This window comes from Aquarana catesbeiana, unplaced genomic scaffold, assembly GCF_042186555.1.
Source record: "Aquarana catesbeiana isolate 2022-GZ unplaced genomic scaffold, ASM4218655v1 unanchor236, whole genome shotgun sequence".
Taxonomy (NCBI): Eukaryota; Metazoa; Chordata; class Amphibia; order Anura; family Ranidae; genus Aquarana; species Aquarana catesbeiana.
Window position 1 is genome coordinate 2015641 of NW_027362664.1, and position 25674 is coordinate 2041314.

A 25674-nucleotide genomic window follows, 5' to 3' on the forward strand; every position below is an offset into this window, starting at 1 on the left:
AGAGCTTTCACAGATTCCTGACAGATTTCTGTATGGTAAAGGTCAAAGTTCACTCTTCAGTTTAGGAGAGGTAGGACACACCCAGGAACAATGATTTGGTCTGCACAGGAGCCTCATATAGAGGGCCCCTCAAATCTCCACATCCAAATGTCCCTCCATCCAGAGTCTATATGTCCTATGACATCACACTGACCTCACAGCTCCTCCTCCCAATGTCCCTCCATCCAGAGTCTATATGTCCTATGACATCATACTGACCTCACAGCTCCTCCTCCCAATGTCCCTCCATCCAGAGTCTATATGTCCTATGACATCACACTGACCTCACAGCTCCTCCTCCCAATGTCCCTCCATCCAGAGTCTATATGTCCTATGACATCATACTGACCTCACAGCTCCTCCTCCCAATGTCCCTCCATCCAGAGTCTATATGTCCTATGACATCACACTGACCTCACAGCTCCTCCTCCCAATGTACCTCCATCCAGAGTCTATATGTCCTATGACATCATACTGACCTCACAGCTCCTCCTCCCAATGTCCATCTATCCAGAGTCTATATGTCCTATGACATCACATTGACCTCACATCTTCTCCTCCCAATGTCCCTCCATCCAGAGTCTATATGTCCTATGACATCACACTGACCTCACAGCTCCTCCTCTCAATGTCCCTCCATCCAGAGTCTATATGTCCTATGACATCACACTGACCTCACAGCTCCTCCTCCCAATGTCCCTCCATCCAGCTCTTTTTTATTTTTCTCTGATACTCTTGGATGTGGGCGGACTCTTAGCATCCTCACTTACAAAGTAGGACTGTTGGTCCTGTATTGTACGTAATGTCAGAATGCCTGCAACAAGCATTTAACCTGCATAGTTTGGGGGTCCTGTGTGGGTAAATTATACCTCAGAGGTGAGGAGGATTCTGGGAATTTTTTTTGATTTGACTATTGGTTTTCAAATCTAGAGTTTTCCTCCTGTGAAGCCTGGAGATCATATGACCATCACATTGCCTCCACCTTCCTCCCTGATAGAATAGAGAAATACAAAGAAGATTCTAGAAGTCACCAGAGAGATCATGGAGGAGAGGTGAGCGGTGCTGGGAATTCTGGGACATTATCCAGTAACAGACAAGGGATGTGTCTGGATGGTGACTGTATAATTGTGTGTGTCAGGTTCCTATAAGGTGTCAGGATGTCACTGTCTATTTCTCCATGGAGGAGTGGGAGTATTTAGAAGGACACAAGGATCTCTACAAGGACGTCATGATGGACAATCAGCCGCCCCTCACATCACCGGGTAAGAGGAGACTTTATTGTAAAGGAGAGAGCAGTACGGAGGGTCCACCTAGATCCCCCATCCTCTGATAAACACATAGAAACAACGTATTCAGTCAGTGTGTGTGTTTCCTACAGATGGATCCAGTAATGGGAACCCACCAGAGAGATGTCCCCGTCCTCTGTATTCCCGGGATTCTACACAGGAAGATCACACCATCCCTCACCATCATCAGGTAGATGAGGAACAATCACTGATAGTATCACATTAGGATCTGTACATTATCTGCATTGTTATCTTTGATGTGATTTTTATTCTATATTCAGAGTGGAAACCTGAGAGAGTCTAAAGTTGAGATTAAAGAAGAGATAAAAGAGGAGGATGATGAGGATGGGGTGATGGAGGAGTCAGAGTTCCTAAAAGAACACAAAGATCTGTACACCATCCCTCACCAACATCAGGTAGATGATTGACAATTATTGGTAGTTCTGATTTATACACAGCATGTTTCTTACAATGAATGTTTTATTATGTATTCAGAGTGGAAATCTTGGGAATGATAATATTGATGTTAAAGAAGAGTATAAAGAAGAGGATGAGGAGTATGGAGTGTTGGAGGAGTTTTCAGAAGGACACAAGGATATAATGGAGCCACCAAATACCAGGAACCCACCAGAGAGATTTCCCCATCCTCTGTATTCCTGGGATTCCACACAGGAAGATCACACCATCCCTCACTGTTACATGGTTGGTGGGACAGAGCTTAAACATTATATATATATTTTTATCAGAGACCCTAGAGAATAAAATGGTGGTTGTTGCAATATGTTATATCACACTGTAATTGCACAGAGGTCTTTTCAAATGCAATTAGAATATTTTTTTTTGTATAATATGAAAGATGATGTTACACCATGAGAATCGTGATCTTTATTCTAAGCAAAATAAATTGTAATTCTCATGCAGTTCGTGCAGTTCTAGTAGATGAGGAACAATCACTGATAGTATCATTAGGATCTGTACATTATCTGCATTGTTACAGTTGATGTCATTTTTATTATATATTCAGAGTGGAAACCTGAGAGATTCTAAAGTTGAAGTTAAAGATGAGATAAAAGAGGAGGATGATGAGGATGGGGTGATGGAGGAGTTTCTAAAAGAACACAAAGATCTGTACCAGGACACCATGGTGGAGTCATCCAGCTACAGGAACCCACCAGAGAGATGTCCCCGTCCTCTGTATTCCCGGGATTACAAACAGGAAGATCACACCATCCCTCACCATCATCAGGTAGATGATTGACAATTATTGGTAGTTCTGATTTATACACAGCATGCTTGTTACAATTAATGTTTTATTATATATTCAGAGTGGAAACCTCGGGGATGATAATATTGATGTTAAAGAAAAGTATAAAGAGGAGGATGAGGAGTATGGAGAGATGGAGGAGTTTTCAGAAGGACACAAGGATAAGATGGAGCCACCAAATACCAGGAACCCACCAGAGAGATGTCCCCGTCCTCTGTATTCCCGGGATTCCACACAGGAAGATCACACCATCCCTCACTGTTACAAGGTTGGTGGGACGGAGCCTTTAAAACATTTATAGAGACAATGTGTGGATTTTATATGTGATATCACAATAATAAAGCTTATATCTTACAGATGATATTCTCTCTCATTTTCTTGATTTAGAGTGGAGATCCAATCGATATAGAATTTGAGGTTAAATCAGAAGAAGAAGAGAGGTATGTGAGGGATGATCAGCAGTCTATGAAGGAGGATGGAATAACGGGGACATTTATAGAGGAGGACACTCCTACAGAGATCAGCACAGGTGGGTCATTAACACTAAATACATTCCTCCACCCATACTGCTCACTGATTGGTCCAGAGTAGGGCGGGGACTGGGTGATATAAGCCTGTAATCCCCTGGTCACTTTCCTGAGCTGTGTTCCCCGTCCTGTGTTCCTGTATTTCTCTTGGATAATCTTCCTTCTATGCTGCAGACACAATTTATGTATCTAGACTGGATTTATGGAGATTCTGGGATTCAGCTGGCAGCAAAATGTTCATTTTCACCATAGATGTTACTAGATCTAGGCACCTGGGGTATGTGGTTTGGGTCTTCTGCCCCATACCAGAGTATGGCAAGATGTCCGACAGAACAATTTTCCCAGGATTACTTGCTCTGTTGTCTGCTGGCTGTACCGGGTGGAGGGATATGTCTGTATAGTCTCAGACCCAAGTCACTGAGTGCAGTCTCAGGAGATGGGAGGCAGCGGTGTGGGACCTCTGCAACTTGTCTCATGTGAACATTTAATCTTCCACTGATTACTGAATACCAATATTATGAGTCCTGACCCTTACACTGTATAATTTATATTGTACATTACATACTCCTGACCCCTGCACTATATACTCTATGTTGTACATTACATCATTCTGATACATATAGTCCTAACTTTTGTATTCTATATAATAAGTTGTACATTAGATAACCCTGACTTCTTTTACACCCATTTTCTACCAGCTGGACATTTTATATCTGATGATCTGATTGGAGCACAGACTTTTACATGTTGATAATAATGTGATAACATCCTCAAACTTTGGAACCTTAAACAGAAAGTGATAATGAGGGAGGAGTCAATAACCCAATGATGGTGGTTTTCAGGATCAGTCCAGTCTTCATCTTGGTTGTTCTCCCCCCATCCTCACTCTCTGACCTCTGGTGGGACTCAGCCCCGCTGTTATTCATGAGTAAGTGCAGGACTTCTTGTGTTGGGAAGATGGCAATGAGTGATAGAGGGGGTGGGGACACTCATCACTGTCACTCCTATAAAAGACTGTTCTCGTTTCCCCACTCTCTGACTAAGGTCCATGAATAAAGAAATGAACTGGTAGGAGTTCAGAGCTGTAGGGCTGAAACAACTAATCAATTATGAAAATAGTTGTCAACTAATTTCATAATCGATTAGTTGGTCAGTCGATTAATTGGCCTGCATACAGAATGCATTATTTCTTTCCATATCAGAAAATACAGCTCAGTACACCATCCATACATGTCAGTAAATGCCTGAGAACTTGAATGTGAGAAGCAATGCCTCATGGGACATGTAGTCCTGGGAAAGAGAAGGAAACAAGTGATATTAAAGTCAGAAGATTTTTTAATCTTGCTATAGGGGAACTCTATACTATACTTTGCAGCTTCCTACAGGCAAACTCTATACTATACTTTGTGGCTTCCTATAGGGGAACTGTATAGTATACTTTGTGGCTTCCTATAGGGGAACTCTATACTATACTTTGCGGCTTTCTATAGGGGAACTCTCTACTATCCTTTGCGGTTTCTTATAAGGGAACTCTCTACTATACTTTGTGCCTTCCTATAGGGGAACTCTATACTATACTTTGTACCTTCCTATAGGGGAACTCTATACTATACTTTGTGCCTTCCTATAGGGGAACTCTATACTATACTTTGTGGCTTCCTATAAGGGGAACTCTATACTATACTTTGCAGCTTCCTATAGGGGAACTCTATACTATACTTTGTAGGCGGCACTGATATGCAGCACTGATGGCACTGGCAGGCATTGGGGATGGGCACTGATTGGCAGCCAGCTGGACACTGATTAGCATTTCCCTGGTGGTCTAGGGTGGCATACCTGGTGGTCCAGTGTGGTGGCCATCCCTGGTGGTCATGGCGGACATCCGAAGGGGGCTGCACTGATAAACAATCAGCACAGACCCCCCCCCTCTGTCAGGAGAGCAGCTGATTGGCTCTCCTCGCGTCTGTAAGACACGAGTGAGGAAAAGCCGATCAACGGCTCTTCCTGTTTACATCGTGATCAGCCGTGACAGACACACTGCACCACCGATCGCCACGATCGATTATCCTGCTGGACGTCATATGACACCCAGTCAGGATAACTGAACCACCGCCCGGCCGTCATTCTGCTATAGGCCAGGTGGGAAGTGGTTAAACAATCAATCCAACATTTGCAATGACTTTAAGGGCTCTGTGCAGGGAAGATCAGCATCTGACCCCAGAGAAGATGGAGGCTGATAGACTGGAGGTGATAGAAGGCATTACTATTACGTAAAGTAAACGTTTACTAGTATTGTGCATTATATACAAAATTATTATATCCATGAAAAAAAGTCTCAGCTTTCAGTATTACTTTAATATAAAAGTCCCCCCTCCCCTCTCTAACCTCCATATATCTTGTGTGACTCCCAGGAAAAATCCCCATATATCCTACTTCTGGGTATATTTATTATTATATATATGATATAAGATATATTACTTTCACTATTTCACAGTATAAATTAATCCCTTATAGTAGTGATTATCTGCTGTTTTTGTACTATAAAGGAATATTTTTTTATCCCCATCATAACAAATGATTAAAAAAATAATGCTGCTGCTACTAAATGTCCTATGCTGGCCATACACGGATCGATTTTTGGACGAGAATATTCACACAAATAGCTGTATGAAAATTATTTGTACATTCGATGAATGGACAAGTGTGGTTCGAAAATTCCACTTGTTTTTAAAATTCAATTGTAAAAAGAATGTGACTTCTGACCACAAACCACATACAGGATTTGAAAATTTGTTTGATTGAAAAAAGGTTTTCTGTTCTGCAAATTTTCTCGTCACTGTGGTCGGAAATGAACGCCAGTTTGACCCCACTAAGGGTCAGAAAATTGGATGAATGTTTTTTTGAAAGAAAAATGAGTTTGTGTTCGGCCAGCATAAGTGACATCAGGTGCAGGGAGCTTGTACCCACCTACCTGTCTATGACAAGGGAGTCTGTCATCCATCATATTATATTACACTTCTGTCTGATCATCTGCAAAACAGCGTTTTACATCTTTTTTATATTTTAATAATGTTGATCTCTGATTCTGAGATGTAGCAGATTCTCCCTCTAATAATACATCTATCTGTCTGTTATTCTCAGAGTGGATTAAATATCCAACTATATATCTGGATATTTATATTTACCACTGTATATAGATATTCAAGAATATTAACTAAATTATACACCAACTTTTTTTGATGTTTTTATCCAATTATTCAAATCAATAATCAGCCAACAAATCAATTCTGAAAATAATCATTAGTTGCCGCCATACAGAGGACCCATTTACTAGTTACCTTGAGGGGGGAATTGTAAGATCCTCAGAGACAAAGCTGCCTGATGTGGGCGGAGTCCTGGTTTAGGGGAACCAATCTGCTCATGTCTAGTAATAATCTTTTTATTTCTATTTTAGTAGATGGACGGGAGATGAGGAAAACCTCAGAGGATTGTCTCACTTTGTCTCCAGACTGTAAAGTAGAAGATGAGGACATCACACAGTATAGTCCAGGAGAAAACCCGACTACCTCAAATGTCCATCCGGCACCACACAGTGTAGATGGACCATCGTATTCCTCTTATCCTGAGGAACCTCAGACTGTGAGGGACGGTGCCGTCCTTCCAACAGATAAGAGCTTTTCCTGTACTGAGTGTGGAAAGTATTTCCATTGTAAATCCGATCTTAATGAGCATATAAGATCTCACACAGGGGAGAAGCCGTATTCCTGTCCTGAGTGCGGGAAATGTTTTTCAGCGAAGTCCAGTCTTTACAGACATCAGAGATCTCACACAGGAGAAAAGCCGCATTCCTGTCCTGAGTGCGGGAAATGTTTTTCAGTGAAGTCCCTTCTTTTCACACATCAGAGATCTCACACGGGGGAGAAGCCACATGTCTGTCCTGAGTGCGGGAAATGTTTTTCACAGAAGTCCAACCTTTACACTCATCAGAGATCACATACAGGGGAGAAGCCGTATTCCTGTTCTGGATGCGGGAAATGTTTTTCAGCGAAGTCCAGTCTTTACACACATCAGAGATCTCATACAGGGGAGAAGCCGTATTCCTGTCCTGAATGCGGGAAAGGTTTTTCAGTGAAGTCCAGTCTTTACACACATCAGAGATATCACACGGGGGAGAAGCCATATTCTTGTCCTGAGTGTGGGAAATGTTTTTCAGTGAAGTCCCATCTTTTCACACATCAGAGATCTCACACGGGGGAGAAGCCGTATTCCTGTACTGAGTGTGGGAAATGTTTTTCAGTAAAGTCCCATCTTTTCACACATCAGAGATCTCACACGGGGGAGAAGCCATATTCTTGTTCTGAATGTGGAAAATGTTTTTCAGAGAAGTCCAGATTTACCATACATCAGAGATCACACACGGGGGAGAAGCCGTATTCCTGTCCTAAGTGTGGGAAATGTTTTTCACAGAAGTCCGATCTTACCAAACATCAGAGATCTCACACACGGGAGGAGCCGTATTCCTGTCCTGAGTAAGGGAATTGGTCCTCACTGAGGTCCTGTCTTCCTGTACATCAGGAGTCCCACAAAACCCTTGAGGTATATTAGTGCCTTGAGTGTGGGAAACGTCTTCTATATGAATGTTGCTGGACATCACAGCTCTCATGTGGGGAAGAAGCACACCCTGATATACACCTCAGATATACTCCACGGCTGATCTTCATCATGTAAGAAACAGTTCATAAGGAGATCAGAGCTCACCAATAACATGGATGAAGTGTTGTTCCGTATTGGCCATTGATAGCAGTAGAAAAATAAAAATGTCATTACCTTCCATTGGCTGAGTACATTTTGTGGTGTTTCACAAACACTTAGAGATCTGTTTAAAAAAAAATAGTTGAATGATTATGACCGGCATTCACCCAGCCATGATTAATATTGGCCGTATTTTATTTCATACACCGATTTCCTTGGCTCCTTCTAATAACCATAATGCACTATTTCACTAATTGAGGTATTTCAGGAAAAATACCTGATCATGGCCACTAGATGGAGCTGATGATCATAGAAAATTGCTGTGTTAAATCACAGACAGAAATTGTAACAGCTGGATGAATGATTGTCACATTAGTCCAATATATTTTTTTGAAAAATAGACCTCTTATTTTCCTTCATCAGACATGTCTTCATACTAATACCTGAGATCATACTCATACACTTATCAGTACAGTACACACTGAAGGATATAATTTAAATAAGCCAACACCATTAGACTATCCATTGAATTAAAAAGAGAAATACTATGTTTGGACTTTAGATGGCGCTATAATAGCAATTATCTCCAGCTAGTGGCAAATGTAGTATTTTCTATTTTAAATCCATGGAAATTATTCGACCAGCAAATAGCCAATTAAACTCCATGTTCTCCTCATTCACACAGAAGGAATGTACATGTATTTTCATTGGGTGAATTATGTAAATTTTTATGACTAGACCCCTAAATGTCAGGAGATACTTGAATAGACCTCCTAGCAATGTTATTACCAGGCTGCAGCTAGGGGGAGCTCTAATGTTTAGACTGTGACCGCAGCAGAGTGATCCCATCTAGTTCACATTAACCCTTTCACTGCCAGAGCTGGTTTTGCATTATTTTTGTACACATGGTAAAAATAGGATTTTTATAACAGCTTACCTGTAAAATCCTTTTCTTGAAGGTACATCACGGGACACAGAACCATTAATTACTATATGGGTTATAGGCCACCTTCAGGTGATGGACACTGGCATAATCAAGACAGGAATCCCCTCCCCTATATAACCCCTCCCACATGGGGAGTGCCTCAGTTTTGTAGCATAGCAATATATAATGATCCCAAAAGAGGGGAGGGACCTCTGTGTACCATGATGTACCTTCAAGAAAAGGATTTTACAGGTAAGCTGTTATAAAAATCCTATTTTCTTTTCAGTACATCATGGTACACAGAGCCATTAATTACTATATGGGATGTCCCAAAGCAATGCTATCTGAGGGGAGGGAGACACCAATAATAAGCAGACCTCCGTCAGACATGAGGTCCTACAGTGCCGCCTGCAAACAGTGTGCTCAAAGGCGGCATCCTCCTGTTGACCCACATCCACCTGGTAAAATTTTGTGAATGTATGAACAGATGACCAAGTTGCGGCCTTGCACACCTGAGCTATGGAAGCTTAGTGACGCTCTTCCCAAAGAGCACTAACTGCCCTGGTGGAGTGCGCTCTTAGAACGGAAAGGCAGGGACTTTCCCTTTGAGTCATAAGCTAGAGAATGATTCTAACAAACTCATCTAGAGATGGGCGATTTGGATACTGCCTGACCCCTTCTGGGGCACCCTGGCAACCCGAACAATGCGTCAATTTCCCGTATGCGAGCAGTCGCTTCCGGAAGATAACTGTAATGACTTTTCCAATGCTGAATTTGGCTCTGGAAAAAACCAAAGCAGCAAAATATCCTGGTTCAGATGGGAACTGGATACTACTCTAAGCCGAAGGACGGCTGAGTTATGGAAGGGAGAGAAGGGTGTTACCGCTCCAAGCTGATCAGTTTGAAATGAACCTCTCCTCTTGTTTGGAAGCACAGGTGCTGGCAGTGCATAAAGCAATGAATTTTGAGGAAAATTCTGGACAGCCGCACTCCAAAAAATAGCCTTTATTTGTCAAAGGGAATCAAAAAATACATGCCACAGCAGACCGGACAGAAAAACTGATGCCTTTCACACTATCAAACAGTGCTTAATCATAGCTAACAATCACAAAAATTAATGTCATTTATATACTTAGGTTTTACAATCATGTGATCAAATAAGTGAATACCGTATTTATCGGCGTATAACACGCACCCAAGTTTAGGAGGGAATTTTAAGGAAAAAAACTTTTAGGAGTAAAGTTTAAGGAAGAAAAACTTACATTAAAATGCCCATCAATGCAGCGTTATCGGTGTCCATCTGCAGCCTTGTCAGTGTCAGTGCAGCCTTGCCCCAGTGTCCATTGCAGCCTTGTCAGTGCAGCCTTGTCAGTGCAGCTTTGCCCCAGTGCAGAATTGTCAGTGCAGCCTTGCCCCAGTGTCCATAGCAGCTTTGTCAGTGCAGCTTTGCCCCAGTGCAGCCTTGTCAGTGCAGATATGTCAGTGCAGCCTTGTCAGTGCAGATATGTCAGTGCAGCCATGTCAGTGCAGCTTTTCTCCAGTGCAGCCTTGCCCCAGTGCAGCTTTGCCCCCATGCAGCCTTGCCCCAGTGCAGCCTTGCCCCCCCGTGCAGCCTTGCCCCCGTGCAGCTTTGTGGGATCGCCGCGATCCCTGCCGTCATACACAGCCCTGTGTAAATTTAAATATGGCGCCGAGACTGCAGGGACTCGGAGCGCTGATACACATAGCCGAGAGTCCTCGGGTTTTCTCGGCGCCGCTTACAGTCCCGCCCAGTTCCGCCCTATGGGCGGGACTATAAGCGGCGCCGAGAAAACCCGAGGACTCTCGGCTATGTGTAGCTCCGCTCCGCCGAGTCCCTGCAGTCTCGGCGCCGTATTTGAATTTCCACACGGCTGTGTATGTCGGCGCCGATCGCGGCAATTGCCGCGATCGCTCCGATCACACACAATTGGGGGGGGTCGGCCTATAACACGCACCCACGATTTTTCCCTGATTTTCAGGGGAAAAAAGTGCGTGTTATATGCCGATAAATACGGTAATTATGTGCAATCTACAAACAAGCAAGTGCTGTGAGACACAATCAAGAACATAGATAACCTCTGTGATTGAGTAGGGTGCTCAATAACTACCAAAACTTAATTTGTGCTAAAGGGGGGTAAAAACATTTATTATTAAATAAATAAGGGGTATTATTTTATATATATACCCAAATACGGTACTATGAATCCCTGCACATATGCTAAATGTGAATGAATATTATGTTTATATTTATAGAATATTTTCTAGCATATACACAAGGATGTATGAAATATGTGCAAATATGTAAAGACGGGTGTTGTATGTAGATAAAAAGATGGACAATATAAAGATGAAATTAACATTTGCATATAATAAATGCATGCGGGGGGCAGGAGGCGGAGCCTAGCGGAGCAGACATGCATTGTTAGAGCTCCACACCGCTGAGGAGAGAAGAGAAGGACAAAGCGGAGCCTGCAGGCTCAAAAGGTATCCATTTGAACCTTTTTGCCCCAGGGAACAAACTGTGAAAGTTTGGGCAGGAAATATGGTACTGGGAGGAAACCGTGGCAGAAATAAAAATCACCTCACAAAGAGCTCACAGGCACTCACTGCAGCTGAAGCAGCTCCAGTCACCTCACAAGATACAGCATCAGGGCACTCTCACAGACAGAAAATGTCACAGCAAGACTCTCCATTTGAGTCAGATACAGAACAAATCCTCTCACAAACTTCTCCACAAGCCTCCTCAGTATCCCCAGTAATATTATTACAATTTGAAAAGATGCTTCATAAGGCTTTAAAACAAACCTCAGACCAAATAACAAAAAGCCTAACCAAAGAAATAAGAGAGCTGGGAAACCGCACCGCAGCCTTAGAAATAAAAATGGATGAAATTGAAATTACAACCCAAGAAAATATAACAGAATTGGAACAATTAAAAAAAGAGAATTTAATACTTCAAACTAAGCTCGAAGATTACGAAAATAGAGCCAGACGTTCAAACTTACGCATAAGGGGAATACCTGAAACTGTGACAGACCTGCAATCTACTATTACTGCTCTATTACAAGAACTAAAGCCAGATATCCCTATTGAACGTTTAGAACTGAACAGAGTACACAGAGCCCTCACAGCCAAAAAGAAAGATGGACCCTCACGTGATATAATCACAAAATTTCATTATTACAGAACGAAAGAACAAATACTAATTGCTGCAAGAGAAAAAAAGGAACTTAATTTTCAAGGACACAACTATCAAATTTTTGCTGACCTATCCCAACTTACTATTACTAAAAGACGATCCATGAAACCCCAACTAATGGAACTGCAACGCCACAACATTATGTATCAATGGGGCTTCCCCTTTTCAGTCAGATTTAACTACCAAGGTACAATTTACAGAAGCAGATCAGCAGATGAACTACAACAAACCCTTTTAAAATTAAATCTGACAGAACCCACAAGCAGCAACACTCCCACACGCAGAAAAATGACATCATCTTCACCTTCAGGCAGCACCCAGAAAATTCCAGAACAAAATGGGAATCATCATTCTCACAAAAGAGGCCGTTATGCCACATCATCCATGGACCAAGAAGATTCAATGGACTGACATCCTAATTCCTGATATCTCTTCATTTATTATAGTAAGAGATGGTTCTCTATAAAAAACCTATATTTATAACTGAATGTAACTGCATTCTGATGGTCACACACTGTGTGGGATCATGTTACATTCCAGTTATATTTCTTATTACTTCTGATTCATATAGCCTTAGAATATATAAGTGAAATAAGGAAATTCTTGTTCAGTTATATATTATCAGGTAATAACAATAGATTTATTACTTTTTAGGACAAATATGTTCAATAATCCAGAAGTAATGGAAGCTTTTTTTTTTTTTTTTTTTTTTTTTTTTTCTTTCTTTTCTTAAAACAAATATATTATTACCTAACTAGTTCCTAGAATTATGTTTTTGTTTATTCTAATCTGAAGCAATACAACCTCAATTTTATGAATTAACATATCTAAACAGTTACATATGAATAAAATATGTAATTGTTTACTCTAAAAGGGTTAAAATCCCAAAATAATTCAAACTATCTTCATCAATACCAAAGTTATTAACAGTACCTTTCTAACTGAATTATTTAGCCTGGGGAAAGACTAACCATATACAACCACCCTGGAATAAATCATTTCAACAAAAACTATATTCTGCACTCCAATAATGAAACATCATTTTGATGTCTTTTGACATAGCACTTCTCTCCTGTAAGCGGAAGATCCGTGTACCCCCATTAGCCCTCCTCATTCTCCCAACCATATTATGTGGGAGTGTGACGAAGGCACTTATTCCCCTGAGAGAGATATTTATTCTCTTTCACGGGTAAATTGTGATTATTTGCAAAAAATAATTTATACAATGTATCATCTAATCTCATATGTTTTTTGTTTACTCTTTACTCCAGAATTCACTGGTTTCTTTTCTATCTATTCATCTCTTCAGTCCACACAGGTTGATCTGCGCAGTCAGCTCTACATAACAAAAAGTAAGTCAAAACTATTTGATCTATTGCCATGGCACCACTGAATATACTTTCTCTGAATGTTCAGGGAATAAATGTCCCTCAAAAAAGGACCAAAGCCTTCCGTACTTTCCATAACAAGAAGGCTCACATAGTATGCCTCCAAGAAACACACTTCACCAAAGATTCTACTCCAAAATATATTTCTCCTTTTTATCAACAAATTTACACGGCTTCTGCCTGTACCAAGCAAAGGGGAACTCTAATTGCATTTCACCGATCCACACCATTCACCTTATCATCAGAAATTAAAGACCCAGAAGGTAGATACCTGATACTCATGGGTTATATAATGGATACAGCAATCACGGTGATTTCCTACTACGCTCCTAACAAACAACCTACACCATTCCTCTCACATATATTACAAGTGATTAATACACACAAAATAGGAACAGTGATAATGTGTGGGGATTGAACCAGGTCCTCCTCCCATTTCTAGATAAATCACCTTTTACACCATCCAAAATAACCTCTAGATTACCTTTTTCTCAACTTCTTTCCAAATACAATCTGGTAGATTCATGGAGAGAAAGTAACCCAATGAAAAAGAAATTCACTTATTTCTCGCACCCTCATCAAACCTTCACCAGAATAGATCATATTTTTCTAACAATAGGAATGATACCAGAAATTATTGCATCAGATATAATTCCGATTCCGTGGTCTGATCATAATGCAGTATACACTACTATAGCCTCAGCCATACCAAAAGCGCATGACCCAACGTGGTACTTACCGGACATAATGCTCAAACACCCACTACATCAGATGGCCATTGAACAAGCTTTAAAGGAATACATATCAATTAATAATACAACAGACATCTCCCCAATAACACTGTGGGAAGCCCATAAGCCTGTCTTGCGTGGTACAATACAAAGACAAATGGCACTATTTAAACGGGAACGCAAAAATCTAGCAAAAAAACTAGAACTCAATTTTAATGCAGCCTACATATCATTTCAAGATAATCCATCTCAGAGTACAAAATCTCATCTGGAAAAATCTAGATTGGAATACGATCTATTTCTCACTGAGTCAGTTGATAAATCCCTCAAACGCTCCAAACACAATTTCTACATGAATACAAACAAACCAGGTACATATTTGGCTCGGGCATTAAATTCAACTAACAAATCTTTCAAACCAATACGTTTGAAATTATCAAAAAATGTTTACACTTGTAATCCAGTTAAAATAGTCCATAAATTTCACTCACATCTCGCAACTTTATACAAGACAAACAATGAATTTAATCCTACAGAGGCTGAATCCTTCTTCTCAAAAATAACCTTACCTGAGTTATCTCAGAATCAAAAAAGCAGTTTGGATGAGCCTATAACTATAGATGAAGTTGCTAACGCCATAAAAGACCTAAAACTTAACAAAAGACCAGGCCCAGATGGCTACTCGGCTTTATACTATAAAACATTCTCAGAAATACTCTCTCCCATTCTCACTGAAACTTTTAACAAACTTCTAGATGGACATTCTTTTCGGCAAGAAACACTAATGGCAATTGTTTGTATGATCCCAAAACCCCTTTCTGATGATACTTCCTGTGTGAATTATCGGCCTATCTCTCTGTTAAACCTCGATATTAAATTATTAGCAAAAATAATAGCAAAACGCCTCAATAGCATTATAGGAAAATTAATACATAGAGATCAAGTAGGCTTCATGCCAAATAGACAGGCAGGCGATAATATACGCAGGGCAGTGTTATTGGCACATATTGCTAAAAAACGGAAAATCCCTTTATGTTTTCTATCTCTCGATATTAAGAGGGCATTTGACACAGTATCCTGGCAATATATGCAATATTCATTACAAAAATGGGGTTTTGGACCCCACTTTTTAACATGGATCAAAGCATTATATAATAAACCCAAAGCCTATATAAAATATGCTGGATACAAATCTGAAGCCTTTAATATCGAAAGAGGTACCCGACAGGGTTGCCCATTATCTCCCTTATTATTTGCCCTTATACTCGAACCCATGGCCCAATATATCAGAACAAACCAAACTATAACTGGCATTGAAGTAGGAGGTATTACACACAAATTATGTATATTTGCAGACGATATATTACTTTTTCTATCATCACCACAGGTCTCTGGTCCTAACTTAATACCAGCTCTTGATGGATTTGCAGCCCTATCCGGCCTTATGATTAATCCTAAGAAATGCCTAGTGCTTAATATTTCACTCACAAACATGGAATTGATCCCAGCTAGGGCTGCACTCCCATTCACATGGGCAGAAAAATCAATCCCATATCTTGGAATTCATTTAACAGCATCTCATTCTGACTTATTCTCAACCAATTATCCTCCTGTATTAAGACAGATCACAAATCTAATAAAACAATGGTCGCAACTTCCTTTATCCTGGATGGGGAAGATTAATGCAATCAAAATGACTATTCTACCCAAATTGCTTTATCTATTCAGAGTCCTCCCTATTCCAATTCCTTCCTATTTTTTGAGAATAGTACAAAAAAGAGCAACTTCGTTTATATGGGGCTCTTCTAAACCACGTATACCTATACACACACTACATCTTCCCAAAAATAAAGGAGGCCTGGGATACCCTAATTTTACTAACTACTACAGAGCGGCACATTTGGCCAGTCTGTCCAAATACCATGCAAAACAGGAAATCCCATTATGGGTATTTATAGAGGCTTCAGAAAATTACCCTCTATTAATATCAAATTTATTATGGCTTGATCCTAAAGACCGCTTTAAAATTCATAATCCCATAACTAAACACTTCTTATCTCTCTGGGATAAACTAAAAACTAAATATCAGTTACAATCTCCACACAATCCTCTCCTTTCTTTTATCAGAAATCCGGCCTTTTATCCGGCATGGATCTACCCAAATTCTTTTAAAGCTTGGACAACATCAGGCATTCAGACACTAAATGACTTCATAGCATCTAAATCATTCCTTTCATTCCCATCGCTTAGAGAAAAATATGATCTACCAAACTCTGAGATATTTAGATATCTCCAAATCAAAAATTTCTATACACCATTCCTAAAGGGGGATACACCATTATCCCAATTATCCATTTTTGAATCGATCTGTACAAAAGATCCATTTGCTAAAGGTACAATTTCATCACTTTATAATCAATTATATGGAGTAGCAAATCTTAATAGACCCTCTTACGTTCAGAGGTGGGAGGAGGACCTGGGACAAACTTTAGAAGACACGGACTGGTCTAACATATGGCTCACATCTAAGTCATCTTCACCCAACATCTTAGCACTGGAGACAAATTATAAAGTCCTAACTCGCTGGTACCTTGTACCCGCTAGAGTGGCAAAATATTCACCTAATACCTCAGCTCTTTGTTTTCGAGGATGCCCAGAAATAGGCACATATTTACACATATGGTGGACGTGCCCAGTAATCCAAACCTTCTGGAAGGAAGTCTTCGTGATTGCATCTAAAATATTTAAAAAAATAATACAACCAGATCCATATTTAACTTTACTTAATCTAAAACCGGAATGGTTAACACTCTCTCAATTCAAACTTATGATCCAACTAATAACGGCTGCAAAGCAAACAGTGGCCAAGGCATGGAAATCTCCTACATTGGTACTAGCAGAAACAATTCACAGAATGAATAATACAATGTCCCATGCTAAGATGGTAGCCATCGATCAAAATCAAATTCCAAAATTTGAAAAACTTTGGCATCCTTGGATAAAACAACAGTTCCTGTCAAACTTCAATGACTCTGTCCTGTTGCCATGGTAACAGATTAAATGACTTACAGAGACACCCATTCTAAGGCTTCAAAGAGAACTAAAGAGAATAATAAACTGACGAGCGGGACAACCTTGTGGACCATACCTCTACCTTTCAACCCTTTTTCTTCTTTCTCTTTCCTTTTCTCCACCTTACAATTAAAGCTCATTATCAGAATTTATTTGACCTATATACACTCTACTTGTAAACAATATGTATAGTAGGTATAAATCATTTAAATACCTACAAAAGTAACTAAGGAAATGATATATATCTTTAATTTAGGTTTACGTGAATCCAATGTTTAATATTTGAAATTTCATTATATTTACCTATATAAACCCTACTGTAAAACAATGAGCTTACTTTATAGATCCTTGTAAACTTACTTTATGTATCTTTATAACATTGTATACTCAATAAACTTCTTTTGACAAGGAAATAATAAATGCATGCTATATATATAATGTCTCACTTTGACTCATATGAGTCCTATCTTTACTAAACAAAAACCCTTCTCGTTTACATAAATAATATAATGCATATTACAATAAAGACATTCCTATTGGATATGTTAACCATGAAGATCGATATTATTAGAATGTGTCCATAAACTGGTAATTCATAACAAAACAATGTTGTATGCATATAAATAAAGAATAGACATCTGCTAGTGTGAATGTTTGAAAACAGTGGGAGACAGAAATAAAAAAAATAAAATAAAAATAGCCTCCCACTGCATGCAACAACACTACCGATGGTAACATAAAGATATGATCTTGCTGTGTATGGCTGGATATATGAGCTGTAGATGCGGGTTAACCTCATCTCAATAACCTAGCACCACGTATCCAGTCAATTCTCATTCTTAGAAGAGATACGGACTCTAAATGAGGAGGAGACAAGTTTACTTTCAAAAGGACTGAATTTCTGCCCTAGCAGACATATTGACCTCTTTGGAACGTTGTTAGATGTGAATACGTTTCCCTATAGTCTTATGTCGCGTACACACGACCGTTTTTTCCGTCGGAATAAACTCTGACAGTTTTCCTAACGGAGTTCCAACAGAGTTCGGCTGAAATGGACTTGTGTACACACGATCACACCAAAGTCCGACCGTTTAGAACGTGATGACGTACGACGGGACTAGAAAAAGGAAGTTAAATAGCCAGTAGCCAATAGCTGCCCTTGAGTCATTTTTGGTCCGTTGGAATAACATACAGACGAGTGGTTTTCCCAATAGGAATGGGTTCCGGCGGAAAGATTAAAAACATGTCCTATTTCTAGGTCCATCAGAATTTTAAACCATAAAAAAGGTCCGATGAGGCATACACACGAGCAGATTATCTGATGAAACGACTCCGTCTGACCTTTTCTGCTAGAAAGTCCGGACATGTGTGCGCGGCATTACACTTAAGAAGCACTATTTTGAATTCCCGTCTGAGAGAGAAGGGAGCCCCTAACAATATGGATACAGGTGAGTCACCTTCCTCTCCCCCGTTTATTCACAGAGGTATGTGCCTTATAGGATCTTATTGATCCGAGTCCAGTCCATGCCTCCCGGACCCTATAGATACTTTTAATAACATATCGCTTAAACTTAGATCGGATTTTTATCCGGTAGGATTGAGAGGCAGGGATCTTGACTTATTCCAAAAAATGGTTGAGAGGGATTTGACTCATGTGGCCCGAGTTTGTCATAAAGGTCCAATATCCAGTAACCTGTCTGCTATAGAGATGCATGGTCTTAAACATTAGTGTCTGACAATAGAATTGTGATTAGGAATTCTGACAAAGGGGGTACTGTAGTGGTATTGGACTCTGAAATGTATAAACATGCTAGTTTCCTTGTGACCATGGCCAACAGGGCATCACACATTGGCTCCAAAGGAGGCCCCTGAAGCACTGACAAAGCAGATTCAGACCGCATGGGCACAAAGGTGACATAATTGGTGGACATAATTGATGGATTCATGCGCATTACGTCTTATATAAAGGCCTGCACTAGGGAGTGAGAAGCATGAGGCTTTGGAAAAAACTGACAAGCTGAGACCTGACCCTTAATCGTACTTACGGCTAGCTTTATTCCTATTCCAGACTGTAGGAGGTCTAACACCTGCTATGCTATTTTTGCGAGGATGCCAACCTTTGTTTCCATAGCAGGAAACATAGGCCTTTCAAACCCTAGAGGCCGGCTTTCTTGCATTAACCAGGGGGGGTTACCAGTGAGCTTGAAAGTCCCCAATCCTTTAGAGCGAGGGCCCCAACAGCCAAACCGTCAACTTCAGCATTTGTAAGGCTGGATGGTATAGCTGGCCTTTGTGACAACAGATCCTGGCATAGAAACAGAGGCCAAGGATCTGTCACTGCTATCTTACGATTTCTGCATACCAGGACCTCCTGGACCATGCCAGGCAGGGCCGGACTAGCTTACAGGGATACCGGGACATTTCCCGGTAGGCTGCCTGCCCTGGGACCGCTTTAATCCATGCTGTGGCTGCAGCGCTTCTCCTGGCCACTTGTAACACACAGCAGGAGACCGCTGTGTCACGGAGCTCATTGTTAAATGTTCGGCCGAGGTATGACAAAAGTCCCTCCCTCCTCCTAGATCAGCTCGTGTGATAGATGCAGTGTTCTGTCTATCACACGAGCTGGCATAGGAGGAGGGCGAGACTTTTGTCATAGCTCGGCTGAACATTTAACACTGACCTCCGTGACACAGCAGGAGCAGGAGATACCCGCTGTGAGTAATGCACACACTGACTTGTGAGGCTACATTGTTTGGCACAGTAAGGCTGCAATGATGGTGAGGGAGGCTGCAATGTTGCTGAGGGAGGCTGCAATGAGGGCACAGTAAGGCAGCAATGATGGTGAAGGAGGCTGCAATGAGGGCACAGTAAGGCACCAATGATGGTGAGGGAGGCTGCAATGATGGTGAGGGAGGCTGCAATGATGGTGGGGGAGGCTGCAATGAGGGCACAGTAAGGCAGCAATGATTGGCACGCTGAGGCGGCAATGATGGGCACGTTGAGGCTGCAATGATGGGCATGTGAGGCTGCAATGATGGGCATGTGAGGCTGCAATGATGGGCATGGTGAGGCTGCAATGATGGGCACAGTAAGGCTGCAATGAGGGCACAGTAAGGCTGCAATGATGGGCATGGTGAGGCGGAAATAATGGGCATGGTGAGGCGGCAATGATTGGCACGCTGAGGCGGCAATGATGGGCACGTTGAGGCTGCAATGATGGGCATGTGAGGCTGCAATGATGGGCATGTGAGGCTGCAATGATGGGCATGGTGAGGCTGCAATGATGGGCATGGAGAGGCTGCAATGATGGGCACAGTAAGGCGGCAATGATGGTGAGGAAGGCTGCAATGAGGGCACAGTAAGGCGGCAATGATGGTGAGGGAGGCTGCAATGATGGTGAGGGAGGCTACAATGAAGGCACAGTAAGGCGGCAATGATGGTGAGGGAGGCTGCAATGATGGTGAGGGAGGCTGCAATAAGGGAACAGTAATTCGGCAATGATGTTGAGGGAGGCTGCAATGATGGTGAGGAAGACTGCAATGAGGGCACAGTAAGGCAGCAATGATGGTGAGGGAGGCTGCAATGATGCAGAGGGAGGCTGCAATGAAGCTGAGGGAGGCTGCAATGAGGGCACAGTAAGGCAGCAATGATGGTGAGGGAGGCTGCGATAAGGGCACAGTAAGGCAGCAATGATGGTGAGGGAGGCTGCAATGAGGGCACAGTAAGGCAGCAATGATGGTGAGGGAGGCTGCAATGAGGGCACAGTAAGACGGCAATGATGGTGAGGCTGCAATGAGTGCAAGGTAAGGTTGCAATGAGGGCACGGTAAGGCCCCCCAAAACACCTTGTCCCCATGTTGATGGGGACAAGGGCCTCATCCCCACAACCCTTGCCCGGTGGTTGTGGGGGTCTGCGGGTGGGGGGCTTATCGGAATCTGGAAGCCCCCTTTAACAAGGGGACACCCAAATTCCGGCCCTTCCCCCTGTGTGAAATGGTAAGGGGGTACTTTCCTACCATTTCACAAAAAAACAGTCAAAAATTTTAAAAATGACAAGAGACGGTTTTTGACAATTTCTTAATTTAAATGCTTCTTTTTCTTTCTTCTATCATCTATCTTCCTTCGGTTTCTTCCTCCATCTTCTTCTTCTGGTTCTTCCTCCGGTGTTCTTGTCCGGCATCTTCGCGGTGTCTCCTTCCCTACTTCTCCTCGGGCCGCTCCACATCCATGATGGCATGGTGGGAGGCTCCCGCTGTGTGACGCTTCTCCTCTTCTGACGGTTCTTAAATAACGGAGGGCGGGGCCACCCAGTGACCCCGGCCCCCTCTGACGCACGAGGACTTCCCTGTGGCATTCCCCTTGACGTCAGAGGAGGCGGGTCACCCGTTACGTAACGGGTGACCCCACCCCCCTCTGACATCACGGGGAATGCCACAGGGAAGTCCCCGTCAAGTCCCCGTGCGTCAGAGGAGGTGGGGTCACCGGAGGTCAATGGAGGAAGAAACCGAAGGAAGATAGAAGAAAGAAGATAGAAGAAAGAAGAAGCATTTAAAAAAAGGAATTGTCAAAAACTGCCTCTTGTCATTTTTAACATTTTTGACAGTTTTTTTATGAAATGGTAGGGGTACTTTTGTACCCTGTAACGAGCCCCTTGCTCGCTCGATTCCACTCTCCCAACACTCCTCTGTGGCATATATCTGAGCACGCAACCTGGCATATATATATATATATATATATATATATATATATATATATATATATATAGAATCAGATTGCAGATCGCAACATCTAATTGTTTGGTCATCCGATGCTCCGGGATTAGAACTACAGCTATGTGCCGTTCGAATCCAGTTGTGATAGCTCGGAACAAACACCAGGCAGGCTGTATGTAAGTTCAAACAGGAATCATACTTTTATTGGATGCACACAACACACTTTTATACACAGCAGTTTGAACACCCCGCCCCCAACAACCACTTTCCTATTGGTCAATTGTAAAGTACACTTTAGTCCTCAATTAGGTCCTCTTGGCCATGCAAATGAGGACTTGAAACAGGGTCAGCAGGGATTGGTCTGATAGCTTGAATAGGAGGACTGATATGTGTAATGACACAGAGAAGCCCAAGGGGGTAATTAAAGTACATAAACAAACAGTCAAACACAGAACAATGCCTTCCTTCCAGACCATGGAGCTGTCTGGAGGGAGTTAGCCTTAAAACAGGGCAGAAGATCCCTCCACTGTGTAATAGAATCAAAGGAGAAATACTTCAGTATTCCAAGCTTCATGACAATACTCCCCCCGGAAAACAGTCCAACAGCCACACTGGGACCCTGAACGGGTCAACTCGAGGATGTTGGAAAGGTAGTCTTAAGGTTCCAACAGTATGAAACGGTCACACTGTAATATGGCAAATACAATTTCCCAGAGTCTGTGTCTCTTGGGGGGATATGGAACTGAATCCAAAGTAACACCACCTCAAGGGTCCTCAGGCATACAGCTCACAAAGAGCACTTCCCCCAAATGCCAGGGCCCACGATCGGTCGGCAAGAGGCTAGTATTCAGTCCCCTCCAAAAGCCTCTGTCCTGGCTCTGTCTGTCACATTTCTCCCTTGTCGGCAGATGACTAACACAAGAGGAGACCCCAGATGGATTTACTCCAAAGTTAGTCCATAGTTCCAGTCCCCTAATGCCTGTACCCACACAGTACCCCAAACAAATTGTTCCATACAGAGCATTACTTACCCAGCCAACCTCTGCCTCTCTCAGAGAACACACCCGCCACTGGGGACAGGCCTGGACTGGCCCTTCTCCCTGGAGTCCTTTCAACCACTGGAGAGAAGACAGGGTGACTGGGCTCACTCCGTCATGCGGTTGGGGATCTGGGCCGACTGCCCAGCATCCCTGGGGTATACAAGTGGGGACTGAAGTCCCATCCACTTTTTAGTAGATGAAAATCCCCCAGTGTTTGCAAAGCATGGCTGACATCCTCCTGTCTCAGTGTCGCACCATTTTCTGGGGTTGTGTCAGTGTAGACCGAAGTCCCATCCACTACCACAGGAACTCCCTCTTCTGTTAGTTGAGGGCAGAGGCCAGCAGCACTCTGCCCTGTTGCCAGCTCTTCTGCTGTGGACTCCACATCCTCCGCTGTGGCTAACTGTTGGGGCAGGAGGCTGGCTTCCTCCACTCCCAAACTGTGTAACTGCCATTGGGGAGGTGAGCCAGCTGCTTCCTTTTCCATTCCCTCATCTGGTTGTTGGGACAATATGTCTGTGGTACTGTTTCCCAGGTGCACGGATCTTTGCTGAGGAGGAAAGACCGCATCCTCCACTCTGGCCAACTGTTGGGCAGGGACGACGAACACCTCCTCTCCCTTCTCCCCCTGTATCCTGATCTGCTGCTGGGAAGTGACCACCTCCTTTTCACCCTGAGCCTCTGGAACCGCCACAGATGTGGGGCAGAGGTCTTGGACCCTCTGTCCGGTGGCCAGCGCTTCAGCTGGGGAAGTTCCTTGTGACTCAACAGATACTGCTGTTGGTGCTGGGCAGAGCACAGTGAAGTTTGGCCCTAATAACAGCTCTTATTCTGGAGGCTCACCAGGTTGTTCTTCCTCAGCAGAAAAGTCTATCAAATCCCCTGTCTCTGCAACTGGTGTCTGGGGATAAAGGTTCACCCTCTCCTGTCCGTGGAACCCAGAAGATGCTATCAGTGATGGGCGGAGGTTAGCAGAGCTCTGCCCTGTTGTCAGAACTTCAGCTTTGGGGATAGCAATCTCCAGATTTTCCACTGCCGATTCTCTGGCATTCTGCTGGACAGGCACAATCATCCATCCAAGATCATCCAATGCAGAAACAGGTTCATCAAGGTCAGTCAGCACTTGCTCCATCCGCCATAAGACCTCCGCGTCCATAACTGCAGGGGCAGGTTGGCAAAGCACACTGTTACTCTTCCACATTGTCGACTCTTCAGCCAGGATTTCAGAGTTGTCAACTGGTATTTCCGGATAGTCCCAGGCAGCTGTCTGTAAGCAATCTCCAGATCCCATTCCTGAACGGCCAGAAACTCCAAATCTTCCTGTGCCCAGTGCACTTCTGAGACATTCAGTCTTCGCTGTCTGTGCTCCATTATTTTCTCCAAACGCCACTCTCGATCACTCCCAAAGTCAGGGTCCCTGGACAGCCTCCAGTACAACAATCCCAGGCCATCGTAGTCAAAGCCTTCCGTGGGGCTGTCATCCGCTGTCCACGGGCACACTTGGGCTACATACCACTGGAGGGCTCTGTAGCTCTCGTCCAACCACATTTCTGCCTAGATCAGCCTGCTTAACTCAGCTGTCCACTCCTGGTTCAGTTGTTCCCCCAATAACAGCATTCGTACTTCATACTGCGACCAGTACCTTACATGGATGGAGGGGAGAACTTTTTCCTGGTTTCGCTGCTCACGGGCTAGCGCTTCCTTCCAGAGTTCACAGCGGATAGAATCAAACCATCCCAGCAGGACCTGCTCTGATACTGGTCCTCTGTGCTGTATCTGCATCTCTCGCAACCTCCTTCTGAATTCCTCTTCCATTATGACGTATCTGTACCTCTCCTCTCCTGCTATCCGGACCTTGGATCCAGGTGATGGTTTGGATGTGTTCACAGCAAGGAAGCACGATCCCACCGGTCCCTCTACGGCTCTCAATTAAGGTTTCAGCGTGGCTCTCCTGCAGGCTGCATAGCTGGTCATTCACTGTGGTGGTTTGGAGTGTTCCAGTAACTGGAGAGCAAATACCACCGCTGCCAACCAATGTAACGAGCCCCTTGCTCACTCGATTCCACTCTCCCGACACTACTCTGCGGCTATAGAATCAAATTGCAGATCGCAACATCTGATTGTTCGGTCATCCGATGCTCTGGGATTAGAACTACAGCTATGTGCCGTTCTAATCCAGTTGTGATAGCTCAGAACAAACACCAGGCAGGCTGTATATAAGTTCAAACAGGAATCTCACTTTTATTGGATGCACACAACACACTTTTATACACAGCAGTTTGAACACCCCGCCCCCAACAACCACTTTCCTATTGGTCAATTGTAAAGTACACTTTAGTCCTCAATTAGGTCCTCTTGGCCATGCAAATGAGGACTTGAAACAGGGTCAGCAGGGATTGGTCCAATAGCTTGAATAGGAGGACTGATATGTGTAATGACACAGAGAAGCCCCAGGGGGGGTAATTAAAGTACATAAACAAACAGTCAAACACAGAAAATGCCTTCCTTCCAGGCCATGGAGCTGTCTGGAGGGGGTTAGCCTTAAAACAGGGCAGAAGATCCCCCCCACTGTGTAATAGAATCAAAGGAGAAATACTTCAGTATTCCAAGCTTCATGACATACCCCCTTACCATTTCACACAGGGGCGAGAGCTGGGATCTGGGGGTCCCCTTGTTAAAGGGGGCTTCCAGATTCCGATAAACCCCCCACCCGCAGACC

The 25674-nt window shown here is 42.9% G+C and overlaps 2 protein-coding genes across 2 annotated transcripts in view; one reads left to right on the forward strand and one right to left on the reverse strand.

The window, feature by feature from the left end:
- Positions 1-7949, forward strand: part of LOC141121985 (uncharacterized) — a 641331-nt gene extending 633382 nt beyond the window's left edge. Inside the window, 1 exon segment of the mRNA XM_073611770.1 lies at positions 6791-7949. Coding sequence (XP_073467871.1) covers positions 6791-7649 — 859 coding nt within the window. The 3' untranslated portion in view covers positions 7650-7949.
- LOC141121983 (uncharacterized) overlaps positions 1-25674 on the reverse strand; it is a 289647-nt gene that overhangs the window by 159505 nt on the left and 104468 nt on the right. The gene's annotated exons all lie outside the window — the stretch shown is intronic.